This window comes from Calonectris borealis, chromosome 9 (genome assembly GCF_964195595.1).
Source record: "Calonectris borealis chromosome 9, bCalBor7.hap1.2, whole genome shotgun sequence".
NCBI lineage: Eukaryota > Metazoa > Chordata > Aves > Procellariiformes > Procellariidae > Calonectris > Calonectris borealis.
In genome coordinates this window covers 18,277,491-18,305,479 of record NC_134320.1, presented here as the reverse complement: position 1 = coordinate 18,305,479, position 27,989 = coordinate 18,277,491, and the positions used below count along the sequence as shown (strand labels likewise).

The following is a 27,989-nucleotide window of genomic DNA, read 5'->3' as shown; positions in this document are numbered from 1 at the left end:
ACTCCATCCCTGTGCTGTGAATTGATACGCAACTGAAAAAGAACAAAGTCCCTCAAAACAGGTGGAGGGGATAAAAATAGAAATGTACAAAAACTAAACAGATTCTCCATTTTATTTCCAATAAAAATTTAGATCCTAGATGGATACAGCATCTGTAAAAGAAAAAATAGAATCACATTAGAAATCCTGTTACTGGACTGTACTATTTTAAACACAAGTTTTGCAGTTACAACTACAAAAGCAACCCCCCCATTTACACAGAAGAGGTGCAAGAATGAAAATGTGTAGCAACATCACTAGGAAGATATTGCATCAAAACTCTGGGTGATGGATCTAAAGGGACAGTCTCATTGAAGCCTTGTGGCTAGAACAGGTCCTAGGGGACAGGTCAGGACAACACAGCCCTCAGTTAAAACATTTGGGAGGCAGGAGAAAAACCTGTCAACAGGTAGGAACAGAAGCAGAAGTGTGCAAAAATACATGTACAAGATCTGGGGAAAAGAAATCAAGATAGGTTTAGAAGGGAGCTGAGGAAGAGTCCGGAACTCAAAGAGTCTTTCCAGACAACCTGAGCAAGCACACAAAACCCTTGACAACGAGGCAACCCCCCTCAGCACAAGCAGCCAGCAATAAACCTCTCCCAGCCCCAGAAGGAGCACTTATCAAAGAGCCATGCTGAATACACAACAGCAACAGAACAAAACCATAGTTCAAGCTTTCCCTCATACTATGTGGGATTAAAAGGCACCCCAAAAACTGCCGATAAATATCTTGTTGCTAAAATAAATCCACTTACCACTCGGATTCTGTGCCCAATGGCCTTGGCAGGAAGGTTGGAGCGGAACTTGGCACGAACCATGCCGCTGTTCCCATGGGCGCGGGTTACCTTCCCCCAGATCACTCGTGTCCTGTTGGGCTTGCCACCGGGGGTTACGGTGTTGCTGAGGAGAGAGGAAAAGAACCACTGAGCACGCCAGTCACAGCTCCATATGGGACTGACCAGTGATGGGCGGACAATGCAGCCTCTTTAAGGCCCTTCCACAACTTTATTCCACAGCCGTCTTTAGCTGGACCACATTCCACTTGCTAACTTGTGAAATTTGCTAGACCTGGGATTTTCACTGTACCTTCCAAATAAGGTAAGTATTGCAGCTTGTAATTTATCAGAACTGGAGAACTATTAACAAGTCACAACACTTAAAAATTTGGAAAACGCTAATGCTAAGATGACCGAACCAAAAACTTGTCAACTTCAGGTATTGGTATAAGACTGCAAAAAACTGTTTTAGAAGAAAAACCATATGCCATCTTGGAAATGATGATGGTCAAGTTAACAGTCTGATCCATTTTATTCAAGGCAATTCTGAACGCCCGTACCTGAACTCTAACAACTACACTCAAAGAAAAAAATAAGTGGAAGATAGTAATTAACTGTTCTTCAGGCCTCCACCAATGCCAGCACAGCAGAAGTGACACGCAGAAGCCAGAATACAAATTCCTCCAGGCTTCACAAAATAATTCTGCTGTTAAAGTAGCTCAATAGCTCATAGTACTTGACACAAATTCACCTCACTTCAATTTACTCCATCAAGCTGCCTTCAGTTTTTGCCAATCTCAGGCAAAACTTGTTTCTCATGCCATTTGCTCTCTAACATGTAATTTATAACAGTGAATGATTATTTCACATAACTTCATGATCTGAATTAAGAACACATAGGCCAATTAAAGCAAAAATAACTAAGGACTTTAAAAACAAAACCAACCCAGGAAACTGGTCCACAGTACTCTGTGGACATTCTATTGATAAATTGAGCCCGATTTATTTTTATTCTAACAAAACCTCTATAAACAGACCGCTCACATACTGGCATTTGCAAAAGCTGATACAGGAGTTAGCTAATTTAACATAACACTGAAAGGTGACTTACTTTTTAGCTTTGTATACATAGGCACACCTCTTGCCCAAGTAGAAGTCTGTCTCCTGACGGGCATAAACACCTTCAATTTTCAGAAGGGCAGTGTGCTCCCGCTGGTTTCGGAGGCCACGTTTGTAACCAGCAAAAGTGGCCTTGCACCACAGCCTAAAGGCATTGAAAAGATTTACAAATTACAATTCACTCCGAAGTATCAAATGTAAAAACAAATAACGTTTCAGTAGAAACTATTTCCACACCAGTAGAAATTTAGCTGAGGAAAAACCCCACTGCTTTTGCTTTTACTTAATTACTGCAAATCCTTACATTCACTCAACAGAGGAAAGCTAAGTAACTGGGACATGAAGTATTTATGAAAACTTTGTATCTTTTTTCTTGTTATAAACTTCTGACTCTACAGGCTTCATATAAAAACCAAAGTGCTTCAACATTAGTAGGCATTATGTTCTCAAATGTCTACAAACACTCTGTGATGAGTAAACATTACTTTTTTCTATACACCACATAAACAGAGTCTCCTGTGTTGCAGTAACTGCCATATGAGAAGATATTAACCGCTGTTAATTTGTAGCCTCAAAGAAATTAACTGCAGTCTATGGGGACAGCCAGGGAGACAGCCCCACATGCACTAGACAAGTGACATTACACAAACTCCTCAACAATTATTCACAACAAAGACCTATCTGTACTACACAGGTAAAGCAATTATAAGGCTCGTTCCACACATCATGTACACATCATGACCGTGTCAACTGCATCCAGCAACTGCCCCATAATACAGCAGTATTAAACTAAGCTACCTTCCACACATGCACAAGAAAAAAACTCCACAGATAAACATTAAGACAAAAAGTTGTGATTCAGATTCAATCCCTTCACCACTTAGCACTTCAATCCCTATACCGCTAAGAAAACTCGATGGCATAGTAGCTCCTTTACTCAAGCAAACAGTATGTCGAAGCCTCTACTGTACACTGGACATTCACAAACACTGTGCTAACAAAACCACCATTAATATCCCGCATACTGCCAGGCCCGGGAAAGCCTGGCATGCCATATGAACAGCTACAACCAGTTTAAGGCAGAGGCTTCAAAAGAGAGAGACACAACTGTGGGCGTTTAACAGAGGGCCCAGCAGGGCACCGGGCACAGGAGCTGTCCTGGAAAACGAGAGCAACCCCAGGGAAACGGATCATTGCTCGCAGCTTTAACAAAACACTCTCAGAAATGCTCAGTTTGCAAGAAAACCTGTCAAAAATACACCGTAACAGCGAGCCGAGAACTATCTCGGGGCAGGTCACTCACCTCCCGGTCATGGTGTCCTCCTGAAGCCCTGGTCCCGGCAGGCCTAGAAACGAGACACAAGCCATGAGCCTCCCGGCCGGCAGCTCTGTCCAGCCGAGCGAGCGGGAGCTGCCGCAGGCCCGGTCCGGGGGCCAGAACATCCTGCCGGCCGGGGGCCACCCACAGCACGGCGACAAGGGCACGAGGGCCGCCAGCCTCCCCAGGACGGGCTCCACCTCACATGGGAGGGAAGGGGACCCCTCCGCTTCCCCAGAGAACGAGACGCTCCAGGCACCTCAGCCCCCCTTCAGCCGCGGGCCTCAACCTGCGGCCGGGACCATCCGCCGCACATCGGCGCCATCCCGCCCTCTACCCGCTCCGCACGGCACCAGGCGCAACGCCCCGAGAACTCCGCGCCCGCCGACGGTCTCACGGCGGGGGCACCTCCCCGCCGCCCTTCACCCCGCGCCGCCGCTCCCCGACTCACCCCCACGGCGGCGAACCAAGATGGCGGTGAAAGAGAGAACCGCTGCGGTGCCTTCCGGGATATGGGCCGGGAAGGACCCCCCGCGGGCGCGCCAGCACCGCCTGAGCGGGCGAAACCGAGGTGGCCCCGGCGGGGTGCGTACACCGGCCCCCAGCGCGTCCGTCGCCCCGTCCCCCGCGTCCCCTTTCTCCTCCGGGTGGCGATCCGGGGAGGGCGGCCCCACCCCCGCCGTGCAGGCACCCGCCTGGGCAGCCCCTCGAGGCCCCCGGAGCGTGGTGGTCGCCATGGAGACGGCCGCCGCCGCGTTCCGGTGAGTGCCGCAGCGGGCCGGGGCCGGGCCGGGGCTGGGCCGGGCCCAGCACCGGCAGCAGGCGGGCAGCGGGTGCCCGGCCCGGTACCGCCGGCCCAACCGCTGTGGGCGGGGCCCTGCGACCGCCCGGGGTGGGAGCGGAGGGGTAAATCCCGGCGCGGAGTTTGAGGGGAGGCCTGGCGGGGCGAGCGGGGCCGCAGTCCGGCAGCGAGAACCGGCTGAGGCGATGGAACAAGCCGAGGAGCCCTACGAGGGGGCAGCGAGGAGGTGAAGGGCAGCGCTTGGTGCTTCTGGGGTGGTCAGGGCTCTGGGGCCCTCTTCTGATGGCTGCTCCCCGGGCCCTGCCTGTCTTCCTCCATTCTCACCTTGAATTAGTGAATCATCTCAACATCTATTTTACTCCCGCTATCGCCTCCGTGACAGAAAACATGTATTTCTACGCTCAAATCCCTGTAATGAAGTCACACATTCCTGTGTTTTCCTAAATAAGAATAGGTGGAAGCATGTACTTACCCATTTTCCCAAGTCAGTGTCATTCACTTCTGATTTCTGTCACTTCCTTCACATCGCCAGAAATTCAGGTGCATTTTCAGAGCACTTTAAGTGATTCAGGAACTTACTCCAATATGAAATGTGCCCTGGCGGTCTGGGCTTTCACTGTAACTTTGTTCCTAAGTGTCTTAAGCTGCATTACAACGTGTGCCCAGAGTACTTTTATGAAAAAATGGATGTCGGGAGCAAAATCTACTGTCATCTTGTGACCAGCTGGCCTTGGAGAGCTTGAACCTGGACTGAGGAATTAGATCCCAATCCAGGAGGAGAATTAAGTCTATCTGTACTTTGCTGGGCCAGCGTAGAAGCACTCAATGCCTTGTAAGCATGTATAAGCAGAGATTTTTTCTTAGAGAGATGAAATTGTTAGGAAGTAGGAGCAGGGAAGGGATGGGGTATTATGAATTCTCCAAATTATTCTGTTGGCTTCTACTTTAAGGAAGAGGTAGAAAGCAAAGCAACGCTCAGTAATCAATCAACGCTCAGTACCCAGTTAACAGTATCAAATGTGTGCTAGGAACCTCTGCTCAGAGAAAGGACACAACCCCTGCTCTGAGGAGAATAAACTATCTGTCAAAACACTCTGTTTCCCAGCAGTAGAGATGCCACAGCCAATAAATGCTCCCTAAATCTTATCTTTTCCTGTCCCATACAGATTTAGTCCCATATGGGACATATAGCTAAAACTAGTACCACATCTTTCATTCCTGCACTTGATTGTCCTGGGTTCTCATCAGTACAGCCTCAGAGAGCAGGAGCGGAAAGTCTTTCTGCACAGTCAGGATGAAACCCAAATTGCATCTCTAAGCCAAAACCAATATTACCTCAGCTTTTCAAGGTTTCTTTTCTTTTATATACATTTTTTTTTTTCAAATGAGCAACTTATGTTCTAATATTTGCAGTGGTAGGCAGAGTTTTGTAAGGCCACAACTATTTTGCTTGCCTAAGAGACATTTTTTTGGTAAAAACAAAGGTATTTCTGATTTATGGCCCAGCTGCTGCCACTGTGGATATTCAGAATCTCTTTGCCAATCATTTGCAAAACAGAGCTAAAGGAGATGTGACATTTTCTGCTTCAAATTTTCTCACTGGAATTCACTGGTATCTCCTTAATTGACTAAAAGGAATTCTGCAAAAATGCTGCGTTTGAAGCCATTTTAGTTTATCAGGCAGCAGGATGGGAGAAATGTGCATCCAGGACTCTCACACAGCAGAGGGAGTTGCAATCCCCAAAGGAACAGGAGGCCAGACCTTTTATACAGTTGTTTTAAAAATTATTTCTCGATATGTTTTTCTTTCCCTTTAGATCAGCAGGGAAAGAATGTCAACCTAAACTCTTGGGAAAAGCTGAATCCTTCACATACCTCTTTTTTTTTATTAATGGAGTTTAATGAAGGAGTTGAGCAGAGTGCAGTGATTAAGGTCTATTCCAATGGCTGAATCGGGATGGTCTGTGGGCACTGTGTTAATGCTAAAATCAGGGAGAGCCGCTCGCTATTTGTAGTGTTTTTTAATGCCCCAGACAGCGGTTTCCTTCTCACTTCCAAGTCAACATAAGCCCCGAGGTATTGGCTTGGCACATGCGTCTGCTGAGTGAGTATATGGTTATAAGAGGAGATACATAGGAGGAGCAAACCAGCAGGCTTTAGAGAAACATTCCAGCTGTGAGCTTTCTTAACATGCATTAATGTCTTGAGTTAATGCTCTCTTGGATAGAAGCTGCTGATGGGATAGAGGAAAAGCTATTGCATCCTCCATTGTTTCCAAATAAGTCACTTTTTCCTGTAAGAGCTGCAAGTGTTATTTCTTCTTTCAAGAATGCTGTTGTAATCATCTGTCACAGCTCTCCCACAACAAATCTTTTTTCACCATATTTTTAGCATTAGGACTCCACATGTAATAGATTATTCTCATGTTGTTTAGACTCAAAATATGGATCATAGATTTCTTAAAAAGATAAAAATAAGTAAAACATTTTAAAAGTATTTTATTAGTGCCTGTTGACTGGAAAGAGATGTTGTCTGACTTTCTCTATGTAAAAATACTTAATTTGTGCATCTCCACTTCTATCACTGATTCCAAGTTTGAAAAGAAAGGAAAAGTGATGCTTTTATTTTATTATACAGATTATTAGTTATTTATTTGTTAATGATGTTATCAGATTCCTATCTCAAGCTGTAGCTTTTTTTTTATAATTAAGAGAAAGGAGAGAAAAAGTCTCAGAAGTAAAGGGAGGAAATCTTAGTCATAAGTGACCATCAAAAGCCCTGAACAGTGGGATTAATTAGGTCAGTATAAATAGTAGAAGAATGATAGTAAACATATTGATAATATTCAGAATCACTCCTTTGCTGTTATCTTTTCCTGCCATGATTTAAGCAAGCTTCTTGAAATAATTTAGGGTGCCTCTGCCATTATCTTGTCTGAAAGGCTGTTCTGTATCTTCATCCATCCAGAAATTAGAAACCTTATCATAATTGCCTGGCTTAGGGGAAATTACACTCCTTTGACCCTGGACCAGTATTATCCTTTAACTTAAATAGCTCTGTCTCTCCCTGGTATCTACTCTTCATATGTATTTACAGAGAGTAATCACAGTGCTCAACTTTTTTAACCTCTTGTAAAACAGAATTTCTGTCACCGTGATCACCCTACTAGTCGTCTTCTGTTTTTTAACACAAACGACTAGAAACATGCACCATGCCTTATCTGAGGTTTACTGATGCCTTATGCTGCAGCACTAATACTTCTTTATATCTGCTAAAAATACTGGTCCTGCTACATCATAGCACTTCGCATTATTCATGGTTAATAACATTGGAGTCATGCCACAGCTGAACTCTCTCTTCCACCCTGTGCTCCCAACCTCATAGCAGAAATTCTTGTGAAAATCCTTAATGCAAGACTGTGTACCTGGTAGTCTTGCATTCTGAGATATTATTCAGTTAATCGAAGAAAAGGGTCTAAGCTGAAAGGAGCAATATTCCAGTCTCATTGACTATACATGTAGCTGTCATAAAAAAGACTGCCGCTCGCACACCAGGCTTTCTAGTTGTAGTCTTACACACAAGGAGAGCTGTGTCCTGTTACAAAGGACAGTACATTTCAATACATGTTGCATTAAACAACTTACTGCAAGAGACAGGGACATCAAGAAACAAATATGTAAAATCTAAGTTATTTTTGTTTGTTTTATCTATTATGATTCTAATATACACCTACTATTAGAACTGTAAATTACTATATTTTCTTCAACAAAAACAAAAAAAAAGGATGAGGACAAATGGTAACAGTTTCAGAGAGGTTATAGTAAGTATGCAATTTTTTAAACACTCGTGAAGTTGCTTATGAAAAATCACTGATTTCCAGTGATCTAGAGAATAACTGCATCTAATCCTCTTTAATTTTCATAGAACGTGGCCATGTCTTACCCTGTTAATCATGTTAACAGGCATTGTCAGATGTACTTCCTTGGCATGCTTACAGATTGGACTGTAATATTCTGCAGACCTAGAATACGTTTATTCAAGGGTTTTACAGATGACACAAATCCAGTTGTAGGTATAGCAGCCAAATGAAGATTTTGTTAGTGGATGTTGATGCTTCTATTGCCATGACATTCAGGATCTCAGTGATCTCAGACTCCAGTTGTGCTAGGTGTTATACAAGAACTATTTGTTCTGTGAGTATAGGGTTTGGAGGGATTGTCTAATGGCTTACCAAAACATTAAAAATCTCAGAGAATTTCTCCATTGTTACGCAGGTGTTTTCTTATGCATTTTTCTAAATGGACCGATTTCATTTGGATTAATAGTGAATTTCCACCATTCCCTAGATGTGCTTTCACAATATTCTATCTGTAAGCAAGGCAAAGGGATGCTTAAGTGTACATCAGAGCAGTTTCACATTTGAAATGCAATTTAAAATAAAACAACACAGAATGTTAAAGATAGTTTACTTAGTCCAGATATCAGTTCTTGTTTGACTTTCAACATCTTAAGGTGGTAACAGTTCCTGCTGAGGGAATTGGGATCATAAAAATGTTAAGGCTACACAGTAATAATGAGGAATGGTTAGAGCACAAAGGTTCACCATCTGAGATTTTATAAGACGTGGATTTATTTTTTTTCCTTTTAAAAAGGCACCTTCATTCCATTGTTTCCCAAAGAACAAAGTCCGTCACAAAACACTGCTCCCCCTTGAACGGAATGGTGAGGCCCCTCACCCAGTTTGTGCCTTCCGTATCCATTCCCTTCTCAGCCTATCTACGACCTACTGTAGGAGGGACCCGGACCTACTTTGTTTTGTGAAAGCTAAACATTCCCACTGTCCCTGCATGCAGCCATTAGCAGAGCACGGCTCCTCTTATAAACAGTGTATGAAAGGCTATAAACAAAGCTAGGGAAATATATGAAAGGCTGCAAATAAGGCAATTTCAGGTCTACCTTTAGTTTAAATTAGTTACTAACATTACTAACACCATAGCGTCTTTCTCATTGGTATCTTTTGTCTTTGTTCCTCTTAGCAAGAACACAGAGACTAAAGAAATGGAAAAATTCACTCATCTGGAAGCTCTACTGTTTACTGCTGTGCTGGAGAATTGTGTCGATCAGCTCTCAATTCTTGGATATATCATGCCAGTTTCATTTGAGGGCAAGACAGATCTCAGCCATGTATGTGCCTCTGTTTCATTTTTTTTCTTGTCTTGGTTTTATGTCTTCTACCAGCATTTTTTAAAAATCAGCTCCGATATTTTTTCTGCTAAGTGCTCCATGACCCTTGGGTGAAGAAACATAATAAAAGTGGATGACCAATTTTAATATTTGTACTGCAGTATCACTGAGAAGCCTTTGTCAAGACTACTGACCCAATATGAGGTTCCTGGGCTTATAATTTTAAAATCTCAGTGGTTATATGACAAGCAAAGGATTAGGGAAAAGGAAGCAAAACATATCTAGGTTCTTATGTAGATACACAGCTATTTTAAAAATACAAACAAATAGGATATTTGAAAGTACTCAAACCCAGGGTAATTCTCTAAGGTTCCTCTCTAAGTCCATGCTAAAGTTCCTTTAGTCCCCACAGACAATGAATTAAGAAAGATTCCATGTCAAAATATATTAGTAACTACCCATTCTCAATGACCATCATTAATTAGTTGATTTCTAACAGGCATCATAACTAAGAGGGTTTGGGCAGAGATATAAAGAACAGAGAAGAAGCCCTAATGCTCAGGCAGAGGTTTGTTGCTGTGGAGGAAGGTGGTGTGATATTTCTGGTAGCTGATAGACATAGGGAACAGGATGGGACCATCCTGAGGGGTAAATGGTTCTAAGTGACATAGCAGGCTGTTTCCAGCTTAAGCAGGTTTGAAACTCTTTTTTAAGAGGATCTCAAAAAAGAAAAAAGGGTGTGACCAGGATGGAAATAAAAACTGGGATCCGAGTTTTCAGATCTAATGCTGTTCACTCTGTCCAATGTACCACTTAAGAATGCAAGAGGAAGGTAAGTCAGTACGTTGTTTTCTATGTGTTTCCTTTCGATACTACCTTCTTCTCAAAAAATCCATTGCAAAGCAGCCGAAGCTGGTGTTAGACTAAATTTCAGGGCGTGAACGATGCTTAGACTGTGCAATAGAGGGCACTCCTCCCCTTAAAAGAGTCCTTTGAGACAGTCTCACCTATTTCCAGAGGATGCTTCTTCCTCATAGAGCTGGGTGGAAGAAGGTGGGAAATCTTCTTTGTGCCAGCAGCAAAATCACAGAGAAAGAGCATATCTCTAGGACAGAAGGAGTTGTTCTTCTTCAGACACACAGACTCAGGTTGGCAGACCTACTAAAGGTACACTTAAATTATAGAGAAAACACCTTAGCTTTTCTCTTCAATCACAGATGCTCATTTTTAGCAAGTCACCTCTTAAAACACAATTTTCTCACAGACAATAAGTCCTACTTGTGTTCTTAAAGATGCCAAAACAAATTGAGAAGGAAACAATTTAGAATCAAGAAAATGGCTTAGGGAAGCTACTTGCTAACTTTGGTGCTCTGTAATTTCCTACTCCTCCCCATTTCTCAGTTTACATTTGGCTGTTGTTATTGTATTTGTAGAAGACCTGTATTTGCAAAGCACCCTGGAGCTCTGTCAGTCAAACAAATCAATGACATTTTCAAAGATTGGCATCTAAATTTCAGTTGCTGACATTTTTGAGAGGATTAATCACCAGCCAGCACCTCATTGATTTTCCAAATCAGGTACTCTTGTACATTGCTTCATGCAGTGCATCCCCCAGAGGAAGGCAGCCTTTCTATTTGCTGAATTTTGGGCAAAAGACTAGCAAAAGATAAACAGCTAGGAGACTACTCATGCAGTGTGTAACAGATGCAGTTTACAAACTCCTTGCTCTTATTTGGTAATTATTAGTGTCTTGAACTTTCCCAGACATTAAAAAACATCTACCAGAACATTCATAAAATCTACATGATATTAAAGCAGTTTGTTTGTCAAAATTAGTTCTTTCTGAAGTACAGCCATCATCAGCAAACTATTTAAACTCTTTTTTTCTAATTAACTATGTAATTTTCATTGGTCTGTGTATACTTTGCATGCGACTCATTTAATGTGAATTTAACTGTCCAAAAATTAAGCATGTAATCACCTAAACTTCTGTAGTCAGTGGTGAGTCAGGCACTGCCAGAGGCTGATTCATCCCACCCGGAAATGTCCAAGATACTCAGAACGAAGCAGCCCCTTGCAGTGCCCTGCGCACTGCCCTCACGGGCTACGGCAGCGTCGCAGACCACTAATGGAGCCTTGCTTGACAGGTAACTTCTTGGAAGTACCACTGGCGTACACAGTTGCTGCCCTGACTGCTTGGTTTTTACTCTGCCCTCTCTGCTGTGTTGGCACAAACGTGTGTGTGGTTGTGGAGGGATCTGGACTGAGAACTGGTGCTGCTAAAAATAAACTTTTTTTTTTCCTTTTTGCTGGAAAATGTTTCAGTCAGTGAGTTCTTTAATCCATTTCCCCAAGCAGCCAGGGTGGGGAGTAGGCAGCTATGGACTAGGATGGGGCTAGCAGTGACTGCATTAGCTGGCTTCAGTAGTACTGCTATTAAGCGTTCAGCCAGAGATGCTGGTAGGTGGGCAAGAAAATTTTTTTTTTAATGTCCCAGTGTATACACCTGCATTCTTACCCATAGCACATAAAGCAGAGAAATTCCTAGAAGCAAGGCCTCAGCTGATTTTATAGCGTGCTTTTGCTTTTCTGGGGCTTTTTCTTTTTAATAAAATTGTACATGGCCACAGGATACCTTTCCATGTAAAAGAGAGCTGCCAATATTTTGAATTTCTTCTTTGAATTCATGTTATACTTCCTCTGCTGTCACACTCCCAAAAAAACAGCTAAGCAGATAGCTGATGTCTATCACTTTTATTTCCACACATCTCAGCTCTTGTTATAACAATAATATTGTAGGGAAAGGTCGTGGTGACAGGCTAAGATGGAGAGAAGGCGGAGGGGAAACAGGCTAACAGTCTTCCAGAACATAAAAGCTGTGGCAAAGAAGGATGGAATGATTTGTTCTCTATGCCTACAGAGACTAGGACAAGAAGCCAGGGGCTCAACTGCAGCTGAGGAGAAAAAACTTTCTTATGGTAAAGATTGTTGTAACGTGCTGGCACTGGCAGGAGGGCGCGTAGTCTCCATTGCTGGAGGTCATTAAGACCATGTCAGGAATGACGCAGTCTGAACCATCATATCTTGCGGCAGATGAATTCACCTTTTGAGGCCTTTTCTAGTCCTGTCACTTTAGGACTTTTGATCCCATAAACTTCAGTAAGCCTACATTGTATGCTCAAAGCTAACCAAGACAAATGTTTCTGCTCTTCTACTCTTTGCAGAATGTAACAAATACTGCCCTTAGTATAGCTTCTTTCTAGTTTATTATTAATTTGTCTTCCTCTCACATAATGTTGCAGAGGGTTTATTCCTACTGTGCAATGTGCAAGCAGGTCTCTCTTATTCCCTTGTAGACTGGCGTCCAGAAAATGAAAGAAATCATAGAGATCCAGAAGGAGCTGGACATTAACTACCAAGAGCTTATGTCAGCAAGGCAAAGGAGTGGGGAAACAGTTACCTCCATGTCTCTGAAAAGCACTGAACACAAGCAGCGGCTGGGGAAAACTGAAGATCTAAAAAGTACCCATCATCTTTCCAACAGGGCCATGAAACACAGTGCTCTGTCCGTAGAGAATCTCAGAAAAATTCAGGCTGACAGGTGAGTGAAGCACAAATATGATTGTGGGGGATGCTCAGAGCTGTAAAGTTCTCGGTCTATTTCTTGAAAGCAAAAATACAAGCTTCCCACTCTCCCACTGCTAGTGTACCTCAGTCTTGGTCCGGAAGGAGTACCTCTAAAGAGAGCAGTGGGGTCTAACTACATAGGCCATTTAGTTCTGGCCTTTGCTTGCCTCTGGATGCCAAGTAATGACAATAAATTTATTCCGAATGGAGTTGCAAAACATTACCCAGCTGATAATGGTTGCTTGGGTAGAATTCATGCCAGGGACTAGCCCGCGCTGATGTTCTGGTATCTGGAGTCACATTTCCCTAGCAGATATGCATAGGCAAAGCGGGATCTGAGCATTGTCTCGTGAACTCAGTTATTCTGCAGGGCACACAGAGCCTCTATGGCAGCTACAGCCATTCTCCTTTATAGAACAGATAATGTATATAAAGACCAAAGAGTTTCTTTCTTTTTAAAAATAAATTTTATTCTTGCACCTAATCCAGTGCCTTGATTTGCAGAAATACCAGCAGCCTTTTGTTTAAAAGACAGATTGGGGAGCTGAGCATTCAGTATGCAATTTTCTGCATCCTGGCTTCAGTCCTTTAATGTAATTTCAACAAAGGACTTAAAGAAGATCCTAACACAAATGACGAAAATGCAGCTAAAATACCAATACCAGATGCACCATGAAATTCAACAAACAGGGCAAGGCCATGTATTTTTTAAGATCAGCTTTGGGCTGATGGCACCCAGATATCCCTTTATAGACACACTTGTCTGCATCCACAGGTCTCATTTTCCAAGATCCACCTATCTGTCATCACTACTGCAGGCCAGCAGCCTTCTTCCTAATGGCAGCACAGTCTGGCACAGCATGGATATGTTCGTGCCTCTTTGCGATTTCTTAGAGTAGCATTCAGGGCAGCATTTTTAAATTATAAACTTCAACCAACTCCTAATACAGAGTTCTCCAGATGTCCAAGAAGCACATACCATAGGAGAAGCACTCCTGGGTTTGATAGGACATAACAGAAATGGGATCTTATATTTCCTTACCTTTTTAGCTGTAAACAATAATGGATAAAGGTGCCAGACACTGTAGTACCAGCACCTATAAATTACTGGTTTGTTCCTTTTCTTCCTGGCAGGCAGTATGCAAGTGATGTAATTACAGTCACGATGAAAAAGATGCAGAAATTGGGAACATTTAATAGCCTAACAGAAGCTATTGAGAGAGAGAAGGCAAAAAAGAGCAAGTTTCATGACATCCTTATCAGGTCAGTTGCTTACCTGCTGAAAGCCAAAGCCCATTCCCACTCAGTACATGCTAAAAAGAAAAAAAAAAGAACAAAATATAGAAAGGATTCTAATTTTTCAACTCGAATTATTCTGTCTGCTTTACGAACTGCACTTCTTTCCCCTTCAGAAAGAAATAACTGATGGTTCTGATACTGATCTGAGCTAGGAATTGCCTGAGCTTTGACCACAGTGGACATCAGTGTCTGCATTAATGCAAATGCTGCCCCATATCAATTAAAACATAGTATGATGTAGGAGCTCCCTGATCTTTAACTCTTGTCCCCAGTGAAAGCCAGAGCAACAGAATCTGCACAAACCAGGGCCAGCAACATATGGTCTTTAGGTTATGTGATGCTCAAGAGAATCTGCTCTGACCCATGTGCTAATATGCTCCCTTTTTCCAGCAGCAGCGAGGGGCTAGCACAGATGGTGACAGAGGCAGTTTTCTTATTTAAGGCTAATCCACCAGCCACTGCACTATAGATCCTCTTCTATCCCAAATCTTGAAGGGTATGGATTTGTTATCATCTCAACTCAAACTGGTGATTCCTCAGCTCAAACTTCTGTGCACTAGAGGTTTAGAGTTTTTTTAGCATGGGAAGCTCTGGTTTAATCCCAAGCCAGTCAGAGAGAATAGCAGTCATCAGAGAAGCATTTGACCAATTTAAAGCTACTTTGTTCTGTGTAGCAGCTCACGCCCATCATTTAGGGTAGACAGCAAAGCTGCTGTAAGTCATGATTTTTCATGAGTCCAACCTACTGGAACAGCTCTGGTGGTGGCTCAGGGGTCTGCCTCTGGGGCAAGTCCCCAGCTCCCAGTGAAATGTGTGATTTCAAGCACGAAACCCAACTCTTCCACTGGCTAAAACCACAGGATTTATTGTTATCCATGGAAGGGACAGAAAGCAAAAATGAAAGCAGCAATTGCTTGTGGAATAACTATCCAATACTGGAAGGTGGAAAGGAGCAGACAACTTGGAAAGGACATAATCCTTTTTATTCCATTCTGTCAGTCATATCTAGCCACTATGTTGTCTGTTCTACTATACATTCTTTTCATGGAATGAACTCGATCTGTCTTTCAATATAATATATACTTGTCTAGTTTTGTGTCAATATACTAGTCTGAAAGCAGTCTGAAGTAAGACTGGAACTCCTTATCAGGAGCTTTTGTTCATCACTGTCACCCAGATAAGGACTCTGAAAATGAAATGCATATTTGATTGTAAGATTGGGGTAGGGTACAAAGTTTCAGGTACCAACTCTAGTATTTACTGGCTTTAAATCAAATCATAAGCATAAAAACTTAGAAAAGCACTCCAAGTGAAATAAGTTAATAAGACCTGGAACATTACTGCATCTGCTTTGTTTTAGACAGGTAAACACCTCTCTACCTTTTGGCCTTCACTGATATCCCTCCGTGGATCTCAGAACCTGAGGCAGAGTTTTTTGAAAGATTTAAAGTCTGATATGAAGAAAACATTCTCCATACATATAATGAAACATACACAATTTGGCACTGTCTGCTGATTAGGCATGCTTCTGCACAGAATCAGGGAGATTTTTGCCTGAAATGCAGAAACTGTGACTCAATGATGGGCATCTTCCCTCTCGGCTATAGGAATCACATCATCCTCAAGTCCACTCCAGGCATTCTCTCCAAGAGCATCTCCTAGTTTTTGGCTCATTCTCCATTTCATTCCCATCTTCCTTGCTCAGTCTGTGCACCTCTTTTTTCAGGATTTACTTACCAAGTCACTAGCTTTGGTGAGAAATCTCTGTTTCTGACTTGCAGATGTGCTGCCTCCCCGAGGCTAGAGTGAATAGATGAATGCCTTTTTTGCTACTCAGCCGCGGGAAGCAGCTTGTCTTCTGCTGGTCTGAAGAACCAGCAGGCCAAGCTTTTGTGAGCCCTTCTTTTAGTTCAGCTGTTAGAAACTCATTGAGCGAGCAGGGTAAGTGGGGTAGTGTTCATCTAGGTGCCGCAATGTATCAGGAGACAGGAAGTTCCCCTTCTAGGTAAACAGCTCTTGCTTTTTTTGATATATTCAAGTGATTGTATTTTCCCATTTTTCTTCAGGGAGGAGGAAGGAAAGAGGGAGATAAAGTCACTCGAGAAACAGCTGCAAGATGTCAAGAAACAAACTGAAATAGAACTTCAGGTGAGATCACTTAGCACTGGGCATCATGCTAGTGGGGAAGCCTGTTAGCAAGCTCACCTCTGCTGCCCAGGAACTAGCACTCAGATGAGAGGACGTGTGGTATATATAATGATCCATCATTTAGGAATATAGAAGCAGAGTAAAGATTTGTATTCTGAATAAGCCTACTACTGACTTTAAGAGCAATGTCCAATGGTTTTCAAATAGGACCTCAAAATGCTCATAACCATGAGAGACCATGATCAAATTAGAATACCTCAAAAACACTGCTGGGAGTGGCAAAGCACAGTCATCTGCAGTCAGTAAGAAAGAGGTTATCTGCAGATAGCAGTATCTAAGGTTCTGTCATACTTACCCATGCAGACGTGACACCTGGCACAGAATAAACTGTGACAATGAGGGAGTGAGAAAGAAAGACACCTGGCATAGGGGCATATCATTTTTCTACCTACAATTTTGTCTGGGGGAAATTTCATTATTTTAATCTGTTTTTCTAGGCTTCCAGATATTAGAAAATCCCAAACATGGGAGTCGTACACAAGGGCAGATCAATGTTATTGCACATATGCTGTCAACTTGATCTTTCTGGAAAGCTTCAGCCCTTCTGTCTGCAGCATGCAAATGGTGTGTGCATGCACAGTAAATCTGGGGCATTCTGGACGTGTCAGACTTGCTACACAAGTGCAGATCAATTAAATGGCCTATCACTGGTCACTTTGATGCTCACCAGACAGCTCAGACTTGATGCTCATGTGTGCTTTAGAGCAAAAGCACACACAGTTCTGTGCAGAAACATGGAAATGTAGCCTAGCCCTGCTGAGCAGGAAGAAGTGCGTAATAGAAAACAAGCAAAAGACACGCAGGTTCAGACCTATACAAGGACAGGAAGAAGAAACAAGAATGACACTTGGTTCAGTACTGAGCAAGAGGACAGCAAGGGCATCTGAGGAAAGAATCAGTATCACTGAATTTTGTCTTTGGACAAAAGTGTGGACAGTAATCAAGCCAGGATATAGTTGGCTACAGAGAGGAATTTTAAGCTGCTGACATCTCGTGAAGTACAGTTTATAGAACATGAAGGTTTTGTGTTGGCAGCCTGGATGCATGTGCAGTGGAAAGTTTAATTGTAAATACAGGATGGTTGTAAGAACATGAAGGATCTATTGGCGCTGGTAGTGTATCTGTAACTGACAAAACACCAGAAGTCCAGGGGAGATATTAGAACAGCAGAGAAGAAAGCAGGAACGTACAAGATGGGAAAATTCATTTAGGTCCGTACTCATCTACTAGCTGAGATCCTGGAAATGCATAATGTACACTGGGAAGTGTAGCAAGATGAAAAGAACACTGGAAAAAAACTGTGGACATAACAGAGAGGAGAAGGAAGAGGAGTCACTGAAGGAAGTGGAAAGTTAGCAAGTTATGAGACAAACCAAGAAAGAACAGTTGTGGGAATTAAAAGAGAAATGCAGGATGAACTTTTTTCCCTACAGATTTGAACAGAACATCTAGAAGATGTAGAGGTCAGAGCCAGGACTGAAAAGGAGAACTGTATATCTCAAGATATTCTTACTTACTGCCAGTGGAGATGGTATGGGAGCCTATTTCCAAGCCCTGTGGGACAACATAAAAGTCCCTTGACATCTGTGTGGCAGTTAAATGAAATAAGCTGGATAGTTTGTCAGGCTCAGAGACTGTATGTTGTCCGTTTGCTTCTGCACATTGTCCCTTCTCAGTCAGATTCTGATGGCTCCTGGGACGCTCCTGTTCTCCCACTCCCCAAGCTAGTGAATATGATGAGGTAGTTCTCCTTCTGTGTAATGCTCCTCAAACCTCACAGTGTCTGTGCACACAATATACGTGTCCGGTTCTGGTTTAATGCCTTCCCAGGGACTGGTGTGTAGGGGGCTGCAATCATCCTGTCTCACACTAGCAGCAATGTCCTGGCACTGTGCAGTCAGGCTGGGCACTTCTCGGTGTCCTGCCCTGCACCTCTCCTACCTCTTGCAGTCGTAAGAAGGTGTGTAGCTCCTGTGCTGAGAGGGTGCTCTTCTCCGTGTTCTTTCAGTACCTTCTGCTAATTTGGTTCTTGCTTTTTGCCTCATCAAGTGGGATCTGCACTCATCTGGGATTTTGTTTTTATATTTCCAGCTTAAAAGTCATTTTCTGGGCTTCCTTATAGTTTCAGCTTTGATAACAAATCAAACAAGACTACTTTCAAGTACTGCTTTCCTCCTGTGCCAAAAATAATGGTGTCTCACTGTGTCTCCCAAGGGAGAATAATTTCTGTTCGCTTCGTATGGGATTTTCCCATAGGCAGTTTTACAGACACTTGCATGATTTGTCACCTTGCCAACTAATTAAAAACAAAAATACAGCTTGCCGATTTTGGAGTACTTTGAACAATAATAACGCACAGACCTGTAGACAAAAGCCTACATGATTGTCTCCAGTCTAGTGGATGAGAAAACAAAAGCGAGCAAATCTAATCATGGAACCAGAAAAACACGGTCTTTGCTTCACACATGTTGCCTGTATGTTTGTATTTTCAGCCTTGCTACCTCTTAATGAGATGCTAATTAATGCTGTATTAGTCTGCTCAGCTCATTTTTCTTTCTAATGAAACACAAATCAAATGCTAAATGTTCGTATTTATTTTGTTTTCTTTCCTCTTGGAAAGCACTGATGTCTCTAAAGGAGCTGAAATGATCAGTCTGGTTTTGCTCTTACCCCTCCATGCAGGAGCACCATCGACAGCTCTAGTTTGGCTGCAGGAGTTCTGTTTGCTGCTGCAGTGTTCATTTTCTAGCTAGTACAAAAATACTCACTTTCTCCAGTTTCCTGGACAAGTGAAGGCAGTCTGTTCAGATTTTGAAACAAGTTAATACCGTATAGGATTATATAGTTTAACATAAAAATTTAGGAAATATAAACTTTTGAATTCCTACATTGCTATTCACCCAAAGGCTTTTTATGTCCTGTAGGTTTTGTGGTATACTCGTGCCATACGTGTGTGCAAGTCATGGTATAATTTTACAACAAGCAGTAAATTGCAGGCTACCTACCAGACAGAAAACCAAGACATTGCACCATGGTATCAGTGAAAACAGGTCCCTAACTTTTATTCTATGTGGGGTCTCATAACACACCCAGCTCTACTGTATCAGTGCGCCACTCGGTAGTGCTTTTAGTAGTGCGACTAAAATCCATCCTGTTTCTTCCCTTATCCTCTCCCAGGAGGACAAATGCATCAATGGTGTTCTGGGGGAATATTTTAAACATATCTACACACCCACTGGTGCATGTTTCTACTGAAGAAATGCACCAGGCGATTACAGTAGAAGGCATAAGGTTTGTGATGTCCTGAGCTCCTGGGTGACTTCATTCCGCTGCTGGCAGAGCCCCAAGGCAGCTCAGCAGGACCCAGAGCTGGTGCACTAGATCCAAACCTGGCTCCAGAGGGGCAGGAGTTTCAAAAAGGGTGCTGCTGCCAGCAGGTCTGCTCCCTCTGCCACCAAACTGCCCCTCACACAGCTCGCTCCCACAGTTGTTGGGATCGGAGGTGAGCTAGCAGAGGTCTGCAGAAGCCGTTCTGTGGAAGCTGGGGGACCTTCCAGACCTGCTGTCCTTTCAGCTGAGGCAGTCCTCAGGGTGTGCAGCATGGGGATGTTCTGGCAGCTGGGACAGAGATGCGCTCTATGACCTTATTGAAGTGTCTGTAGGGCTGCACGTTGTGGTTTCAGGGGGAGCAAGTCCAGGCTGCAGCAGGTGTGTAGATCTAAGCATATCTTCAGGCTTTGCAAGCTGAGATATTGCAGCTGCCAGTGGAAAGACTTGAGCTCATACGCACTCGGTGTGGAAGCAAGGAGGCAGGCAGCAGGGCTCTCTGCGGGCACGCTCGCTGCTTGCACATAGCACAGCACCCGTTCCCCTGCCCCCTCCGAGTGCCTGCCAAATGGCGGGCGCTGGGTGCCCTGCTGGCGGCAGGGGGTTTATCTGACAGCTGGAGGAATTCCTCAGACTGTTTATTCCTGTTTGCTATTTTTGTACCCAGCTGTATTTTAAGTGACTGTAGATACTAATTGCTGTGGAAGAGCTGGGAGATTTAGGTGGCACTTGCAAGAGAGATAAACCAAAGAAAATGAAAACACAGGAGGGTGCATACCCTCTCCAGCTAAGCACAGTTGCGTTTGCAGCCAAACAGCATCTGTGGCGCAGACTCCTATGGCACCGGATAACAGCAGCAGACAGGCCTCTGAGCTGATGTCTTGTGAGCTGGGAGATCAGAGAAAATCAGCTTGTTTACCTGCTTGTGAAGCAGACTGGCTCTTGACAACTATTTCCTGGTTTTTGATCTTGGTCTCTGCCAGTTTTGTGATAGTTTTGGACACATGAGGTATGATTTTGCATCTTTGATTTGGCAGATTCAACGCTGAAGTCATCCCAAATAAGCGGCCCAGAGGTTTACTGCATTAACTATGAAAACACTCCCAGTCCTGGTTGGGAACTTTGCTACATAAACCAGGATGAATAAATATTAACTCATTTTCGCAGTGCCTGTCCCTGAAGTTCAGAGAACAGCATACTCTACAGATGGTGCCCACAGCTTGCAGGCATTTACTGCTGCATTTACTACCTGCAACCTAATACCAAATGTGCCCCAGTTCTGCAGTGCCAGGTCCATTAGCTGGGCTGCAGTAGCTGCCCACATGCCTGCAGCTGACTTTCCCTCTCAAGCAAATGCGTTGCTGTAAACCACCAGTGGGGTTTTGCATTTCACTTCCCGTTTGCTTTGGATTGTGTAACCAAGCCCCCAGACTCCCCACCTCTAACGAAGATGTTTTACAACACCGCAGACCATATCCAAACCACAAACATGCCATACAACAAAGAAAACAAACAGAGCGGATGGGCCCCCATCCCAGCTGAGGCCTGGGGCGCTGGAATCAAAAGCACTTTTTCCTCTGCTTTACTAAAATATGAAATGAAAAAGAAAATAACCTGGTTCATGCTCTGCCCCACCTCTTTAATATCTGAGTACTTTGTAACCTAGGCTGAACCCTTCTTTTCTGACCTGTTTGCAGATCCTTAGCAGATAGCAGTAACACACATCAGCAGCACTTGGCTTTGCTGAGCCTCAGCGCCACAAAAAATTGGTGTTTTTCATTAGCATCTCCCCAGTCTCTTTGCCAGCCCCTCAATTTAGACATGATTCCACCATGACACAGGAAGACAATCTCAAAATAAAGTGCTATGATCACCTCCCATGTCTACTGACCAGGAACACAACCCCTCCCAATGCCTACCAAAATTTCATACCAGGGAAAATAAAGGCCATTACCAGAAACCTTAATAGGACACAAATCGGTCATGTCTGTAGCTGTCTGCAGTCATATGATGATATGGCTGTAAAATAGCGTCTGATGTTGGAAACCTTCAAAAAAATGTGAACGCATGACTTTTAAACCCACAAAACAGTATCAGCCAAGGCCCCTAATTGTCCTGAGCCTTATAAATATACTTTACTCTTCCTAACTATGTCTGACAAGGGGTGCAGAGGGAAGGATTTTCCTTTTAACTGTTCCAAACTCTTCTTATAAGGAAACCTTTTCCAAATGACTCATGCTGCAGAGGCTTTTAAACACAGCTCTATTGAGCTGGCTTCTTCCTGTGGCATTTTTCCATGTTTATACAGCTAAGGAATGCGAGGGTGCTTCAGAGACAAGATATGTGGGCTTCAAAACATTTAAATGCCAGCACTTTGGTATTTCATCTTCAGCTGCAAGGTTTGGCTGATGAATGTCAGACCTGTCATAGCATGGCAGGAAAGCAAAGAGAAAGGCTGTAATGGAGCAATCGGGCGCCAAACCAGAGGCATTAAGATTGATCTTGCATAATTGCACAGGAGACTTTGATGACCTTTTTAACTCTTAATACAAAAGTCTAGAGTTTTTCATTTTGCAGGCCGTTCTTCCAAGTTCCAAACCCCAGATTAATGAACTTTTATCTGTTACTCAAAGAAATTCATTAAAAAGGAGTAAACAAAACAACAATCCCAAATAAAGCAAATGCACTTTGCTTCCTGAGCACACTCCAAAAGCTGGACAAACGGGGCACGTTGGCTCAGGATTCTTGCCCATGGGGGAGCTCCCAGGGACAGAATTCCCCCGGGAAAGCTCAGCTCCATTGCAAAACAAGGCGTGGGGAGAGGCTGGGCTCATAGCCAGCTTTTCCTCAGCACTTCTTCCTCGCCCTGGGTGTATGCTTTTATAACAAAGTGGGCACCATCTACCTGGTAAGATTTCAAGAAAGAACTGTTTAAACATATGAGCGAGTCAAGATTAGATTTTCACCTGTTCCTAAGGTTGTGTTTATACAGTTGCTGCATAGCTAGAAAGAAATGAATCCAAGGAATAGAGTATACTTTAGGAAGTCAAACTTTGGTGTACGTGGGGCTGAGGCATTATCCTCCTCTAAAGATGCTCACTCACTGAGATGGCCTAATCCAAGAGGTTAGTAAAGCCTAACTTTAAGCAGTTGAAATTACTGGGCTTCTTTTATGCTTATAATAAGCATGCCTGAATCCATTCCTGGACCAGAGACCAGAAGGCCTGGCTTTTTGTTCCACTCTGTTCATCACTACCCTCTCCAGAGGTAATCACTCCTCACTGATGGGTTTATTGCCTCTGCATGGGTTACAAATCAAACTTCCCTTTGAAGTAGAGGCTGAAATGGGGCAACATTCAGGGAAAGTGTGAAGCCTACAGTCTTGTATCTTCTGAGTTTATCAGGGAGTGGAGAGATTACGAAACAGTGAGCTCACCTCAGTCTCCAGGCTTGCTTTTGTGCTTCTTCCGTCTCCTCCACTAGAACAGAGATAACATGATTGCCTACCTCAAAGACGAGCTCCAAGAGATGAAGGCCAAAACGAACATGGAGAGCTGCTACATGAAAAAAAGCATAGACCTCCAGGTCCACCAAACCCAGAAGAAGTGCAGCAATGCAGAGAATGTCCTGGACAAGGAAATTCAGGTAGGCCCTTCCCCATGGCCTCTACTGGAAAGCATCTCCAGCTAGTAAGGAAAGAGCCCTTCCTCTTTCCCCAGATGCCCTTTCTGTTCTCCATCACAGTCACCAACACACCTGTTTGAACTGGATCCATTTCTTCTCTGTATGGTCCTGCAAACAGCAACAGCACGGATGGCATGGCTGCAGGAGGCAGTGGAGGCTGGAGGCAGGGACTGCTTAAACTAATACCATCGTCAGAGAAACAGACCCATAACTATGTCCAAAGGATGCAGCTACAAGGCTATTTAGCAACATAAGCAGCCCGAGCTCCAGCACTGCCCACAGCACGTTATGCTGATAGAGCTGTTCGTGTGGCCATAAGGTGAACTGGACTAGAAAACTGTTCTGGTTTTGCAAGCTTTTTTTTTTTTTTGACTGATGAAGGTCTGATCTAGTCGTCCCTTTTTCACAGATGGCCCAGGGGCAAGGATTGCCTCAGTTAATTTTATCACTGGGAAAAATGTGTGGACTACACAGAGAGCTCCTGCACTCTTGCTCACCAGCTCGGCTTTCAGCAGCGTGTGTGCACACGCGTGTACACTAACATTGTCTCTAATGTTTTCTATCTCTGCTGATCACAGAAGTTGAGGAGCAAAACTGATGAGGAGATTCGAGTCCACATGGAGATTGAAAATTTCCTCAGGCAACACCAAAAGGTATGCGTGACTGTCTGCTGATGCTTAAAGTAGCAACTGATAAACATTATATCATCAATTAGTGCCTAAAGAAAACCAGTTATTGCTCCATCAAATTTACCAGGTTCATGATTGCTGCTGTTTGAATGACTACTTATCCTCTCAACTAACCCAGCTCTCCCAGATTTGGAATTTGCTACATTTGGATACTTTTCCTTAAAATTAGAGTTCATGTAAAGATTGGCATTGTTTATTCAGGTGTTGCGGATTTTTCCTCCCTCAGATAGTTGTATTCAGCTAATTGGAATTTTATTTAGACCTTCCTTGGCAGTAGCTGGGGCTCCCAGCGACTCAGTGAAGAGTGCTCAAGTGTTGCACAGAGGGGGCACTAAGAAGGAAATGACACAAACTGCTAGCCCCGTTTTGCCTTGTCTCAATCTGAGGAAGAATCAGGGTTGGATAATTGCTAACTCACCATTATTGTACCCGTTTTCAGCAGCAAACAACCATGATTGTCCTTGTGCTGTTGATCCAGAGGTTCAGAGCTTTCCTATCATCAACAGTAGTGCCCATTACAGGGAATAACACTGGAAAGCATCTCATAAACTATATAACTGGAAGAAAACCTTTACTATTGCAGGGTACCTAACATCACTGCCAGTACGAAATATAATAGAAGATAATAAATTTTAAAAAATGTAATTTAAGTGCAAAAAAGTGCTGTATCTTGAGAGCAATTAAATAGTGTCCTCCATGTCCCAGAACCTTAGTCTGATCAACGCTTCATAGTGAGGGGACTTTCCACGTACAAGCTGCAGCTTATTTGACCCCTACCAGAAGGCAAAGTGCAAGCCTCTCTGCACTCAGACAACAGCTGGTGGCTTTATAGGGGCCCACAGAGAAGAGGATGACCATACCCTCCATCTCCCTTGTGTGTCCAGCTGTGACGCCGTAATGAGATTGATGCTTTTCCTCAGATTATTTTTCCATGCAAGCAATCATGGTTGTTGCTATGGAGAAGTTATTAGTGAATGGGAGGAAGTCATCTGGGTAACTGTTTGAGCAACACCTGCCCTCCTATTCACGAGTGAGACAAAGCCAAGTTCACAACCTGAAATAGCGTGAAGTGCTGTCCCCTGGGACCTTATTCCTGGTGTGCTGAGTTTAATCCAGAGAGCGGGTAGGGAGTCAGGCAGAGGATAAAAGCTTTCTCACTGTCAAATTCTGTTTCTTAAACCCCCCTCCCTCTGTATACACACAAGGAATGGCTTCGGGTTGTCATTTACTTCACCAGGATTGTCCACAAAACTAACCCCCCAGTGCTTCTCCATATTTCACGCACCTCTGAAAGCGCAACCCAGTCTCTTTTCATCCCCTATCCAGTGCTGCGGGTTCCATGGTGAACCCCCAGCAAGGGGCCTGCAAGCCACCAGTTATTTATCACTAGTCCTAGGTGTTTGATCCTTTCAAGGCTTAGACAAGAAGGAAATACTGTCCATGCAAAATTTATGGGACTCTTACCACCATCCTGAAAGCAGGCCAGATTACAGTAGCAAACTCTTCCCCTGTACACTCTTTGGACCGTGCTAAGGACCCCTCTATCCCCATGCAGATGGTGGAAGAGAAGCTGGAATACTGGATGGACAAGTATGAAAATGACACAGATGCTAAAGATGAAGAACTGGATGCCCTAAAAGCATCAAAGGCAAACAACTTGGAAGTGCTGCAGAGATTTGCCAAGGAGGTAAGACATCAGCAGCATCTCAGTGCTCAGCCAGGCAAAACCGCATCCTGGCTTTTTCCTAGTCTTGTTCAGATAAGGAACCAGGACCATGGAAAAAAAAAATCAGTAATCTTGAGGTGTAGGGTACAGTTATAAGCACTGGTCCTGGGAAGGCAGGGACCGAGTAGTCATCTATTTGCCACCTGTGACATCAAGGAGGGATAATGTTTCCTCTACAGCTATTTTCAAATACCAGCAAGTAATCAGAGAGCTATTGACAGCCTTTGTGAAGGGCAAAGACACTGTTCCATCCTATCAATATGCCTCACCTTAGTTTGTTGCCTTAGCCTGAACAAATCTGCTCCTTCTAGCAACATCTGGGTATGCCAGGCTGAGACTGGAAAAGGCAGCTCCATCCCTTCCTGCAGATGCACATTCACAGCTGCACAGCGCTGTTACAAGGGAACTGATTCCAGTTAAAACCATTCCTGCTCCACATTGGTTTCTTGGTTAATTGCCGGGCTCTGATCACAGCTATGCAGGCAACAGCGGAGCAGGCAACACAGGGCAGAGAGAAGTGTCTAGAAAAAACGGTGCTTTAAAGCCAGAAGGAATTAACTTGTAATCATTCCTTACTGTCACTGGGTCTGAGATGATGGGACTGAGTTAGATGTTTCCCTGCTTGTGGGCTCATTTTTCACTCTGTACACTGTCATCTCAGTGTCCCAAGTGTGTTTGTACATCATCTGCTGCCTAGCCTGGGGGAGCACGGGTCCTTCCCACCACCATCTGTTGCCTGAGACGCCATCAGACAGACATTTTACAGCACAGGATCAGAGGGTTAATTACATGCAGGCCGTGAGAGGTTTCACTTTGGCAGCAGCTCGCAGTGCCTTAGGACTGATGGTGGTAATGAGCAACATTTGCCATCTGGATTCAGGAAAGATCAAATAAAGGAGGTGGGGGAGGAAGATCCACACTTACACGTTACCCTTGGGCTGCCAGGGAGCTCCTTGGTGCACAGGGTGGGGACCCGCACCGCGACCCACGGGCCAGAGCAGCCCCGGCTGCTGAAAAGTGTGTAGCAAGGATGAGACCAGCAGGCAGCCAGAGGAGAAGACTCCTTGCACCAGGGTCCAGGTGAGCCCTGCCCTGGCAAGCTGCTGGGCAGAGCGAGCCTGGAAGGTTGGCCCTGCAGTTTAGGGGATGTGTTTTTCATGCAGCTGTTGCCACCCCTGTGCTATCTTGCAGTGCCAGATGTTCGAGGAAACCATCATCAGTGACCGGGCAGAAAAGGAGGCTAAAAGAACACAACTAGAGCAGGATGCCCTGGAGCTAAAGAGCATCCTGAAGGTAAAGGGGAGCAAAGCTGAGGCAGTGCTGTTCCATCAGCAGTCGGGAGTTAATCATTTGCACCACAGGCTTTGTTCAGGCAGAAAATGGCCTGAGAAAGTTGGCTGGTGTGGGGCGGCACAAGCAAAGGACAGATAAAACCTGTCCCTTTCTTCTGGGGCAGGCACAAAGCCAGCAGCTGCTGCAGGTTTGTGAAGGGAGCGAAAGGGGAGAAACCAGTCTCCCCGAATGATTTGGGGCCGTGTTCATCACACCAGCCCCACTGTGTGGGCGATACAGGGAGGGTCATGGGGCAGTTCCCCTGCTCATCCCCTTGCCACCAGCAACAGATGCCCTCGGCCCAGACCTGGGTACCTTCAGCGTAACCAGCATAGGCCCAACTGCTGCTGCATGGGCCAGGGGCTCCCTCCTGCAGCTGGGGAGCGCAGGAGAGACGCTCTGGCCATTGAGCTGTACCAGGTACCGCAGCAAGTGATTTCCCCTAAGACCTCTCTCTCTCTCTCTTGCTTCCAGCTGCAGGCCTGGTGGAAAGGTACAATGGTTCGCAGAAACCTTGGCCCCTACCAGACCCTCAGGAAGATTCGGGAGAAACAGCTATCAGAGCAGAAAGAAAAAGGGGAAAAGGAAAAATATGGAGTAAAGAAAAAGTAAAGAAACCTGACCACAGACACGCTCCAGGACTGTTGCTGGGCAGGGTACTGCGGTCTGTCTGTCTGACAGGACAAAATAAACCATGTAACAGAGCTCAGACTATTCTGGAGAACACAGTTCATGACAGACACAGTTAAGGTGAAGCGGCAGTAACTCTTAAGATCTTGAAGCTGCCCTTGTACAGCAGACACGGTTTCTCCAGTAGAAAGGGGAACTGCATCAAAGCGGTGAGGAACGCTATATCC

The 27,989-nt window shown here is 44.2% G+C and overlaps 2 protein-coding genes across 4 annotated transcripts; one reads left to right on the top strand and one right to left on the bottom strand.

Moving 5' to 3' along the window:
• Positions 1 to 94: 94 nt before the first annotated feature.
• RPL35A (ribosomal protein L35a) lies at positions 95 to 3,770 on the bottom strand. The gene is made up of 5 exons (XM_075157178.1): positions 3,706 to 3,770; positions 3,240 to 3,282; positions 1,929 to 2,081; positions 797 to 941; positions 95 to 152 (listed from the first exon to the last, which is right to left on the bottom strand). The coding sequence occupies exons 2-5, from the start codon at positions 3,248 to 3,250 to the stop codon at positions 129 to 131; spliced, it is 333 nt and encodes a 110-aa protein (XP_075013279.1). The 5' UTR covers positions 3,251 to 3,282; positions 3,706 to 3,770; the 3' UTR covers positions 95 to 128.
• DRC9 (dynein regulatory complex subunit 9) lies at positions 3,281 to 27,989 on the top strand. 3 transcript variants are annotated; one of them, XM_075157160.1, is made up of 10 exons: positions 3,281 to 4,015; positions 9,093 to 9,240; positions 12,597 to 12,841; positions 14,002 to 14,130; positions 16,233 to 16,314; positions 23,185 to 23,346; positions 23,964 to 24,038; positions 25,630 to 25,761; positions 26,992 to 27,093; positions 27,607 to 27,989. In XM_075157160.1, exons 1-10 carry the CDS (start codon positions 3,303 to 3,305, stop codon positions 27,742 to 27,744), a joined length of 1,926 nt encoding a protein of 641 aa, XP_075013261.1. In that variant the 5' UTR covers positions 3,281 to 3,302; the 3' UTR covers positions 27,745 to 27,989. The 3 variants fall into 3 exon arrangements, with proteins under 3 accessions (XP_075013261.1, XP_075013262.1, XP_075013263.1); XM_075157162.1 differs by lacking the exon at positions 3,281 to 4,015 and adding an exon at positions 4,020 to 4,282; XM_075157161.1 differs by lacking the exon at positions 14,002 to 14,130.